General features: G+C 40.8%; 1 protein-coding gene across 1 annotated transcript in view; it reads right to left on the bottom strand.

The window, feature by feature from the left end:
- LOC119593081 (2-oxoisovalerate dehydrogenase subunit beta, mitochondrial-like) overlaps positions 1–370 on the bottom strand; it is a gene marked incomplete at both ends in the record, with an annotated part of 1,875 nt that overhangs the window by 1,214 nt on the left and 291 nt on the right. Inside the window, 1 exon segment of the mRNA XM_037942004.1 lies at positions 87–289. Coding sequence (XP_037797932.1) covers positions 87–289 — 203 coding nt within the window.

Below are 370 nucleotides of genomic sequence, written 5' to 3'. Positions count from 1 at the left end.
GACTGTAGTATCCTTACAAATTCATTTTTCCACCTTGGCTAGATACAAAAAACTTTCATACCATAAGCTATATCCCTAATACTCACTTGGTCGAAAGCTGGGAAAATATAATCAGCAAATTGCATCTCAGCAATGGATGTTGCTCCTCCAACAGCAACTCCAATTGCAAAGCCTGCAATGCCCTGCTCACATAGGGGAGTGTTGAACACCCGATCCTTTCCATACTTGTCCTGCAGGCCAACTGTGCAACGGAAGACTCCTCCAAAGCCGACGTCCTCTCCAAATATCACTGGAAAGATACAAACACGAATTTGAATTGAGATATTAAATGCAAATCAGTTTTTGGCTTTGTTACATTTTATACCACATA

The sequence above is a fragment of the Penaeus monodon genome, chromosome 31, assembly GCF_015228065.2.
Source record: "Penaeus monodon isolate SGIC_2016 chromosome 31, NSTDA_Pmon_1, whole genome shotgun sequence".
NCBI lineage: Eukaryota > Metazoa > Arthropoda > Malacostraca > Decapoda > Penaeidae > Penaeus > Penaeus monodon.
This window is presented reverse-complemented; position numbering and strand designations above follow the sequence as displayed.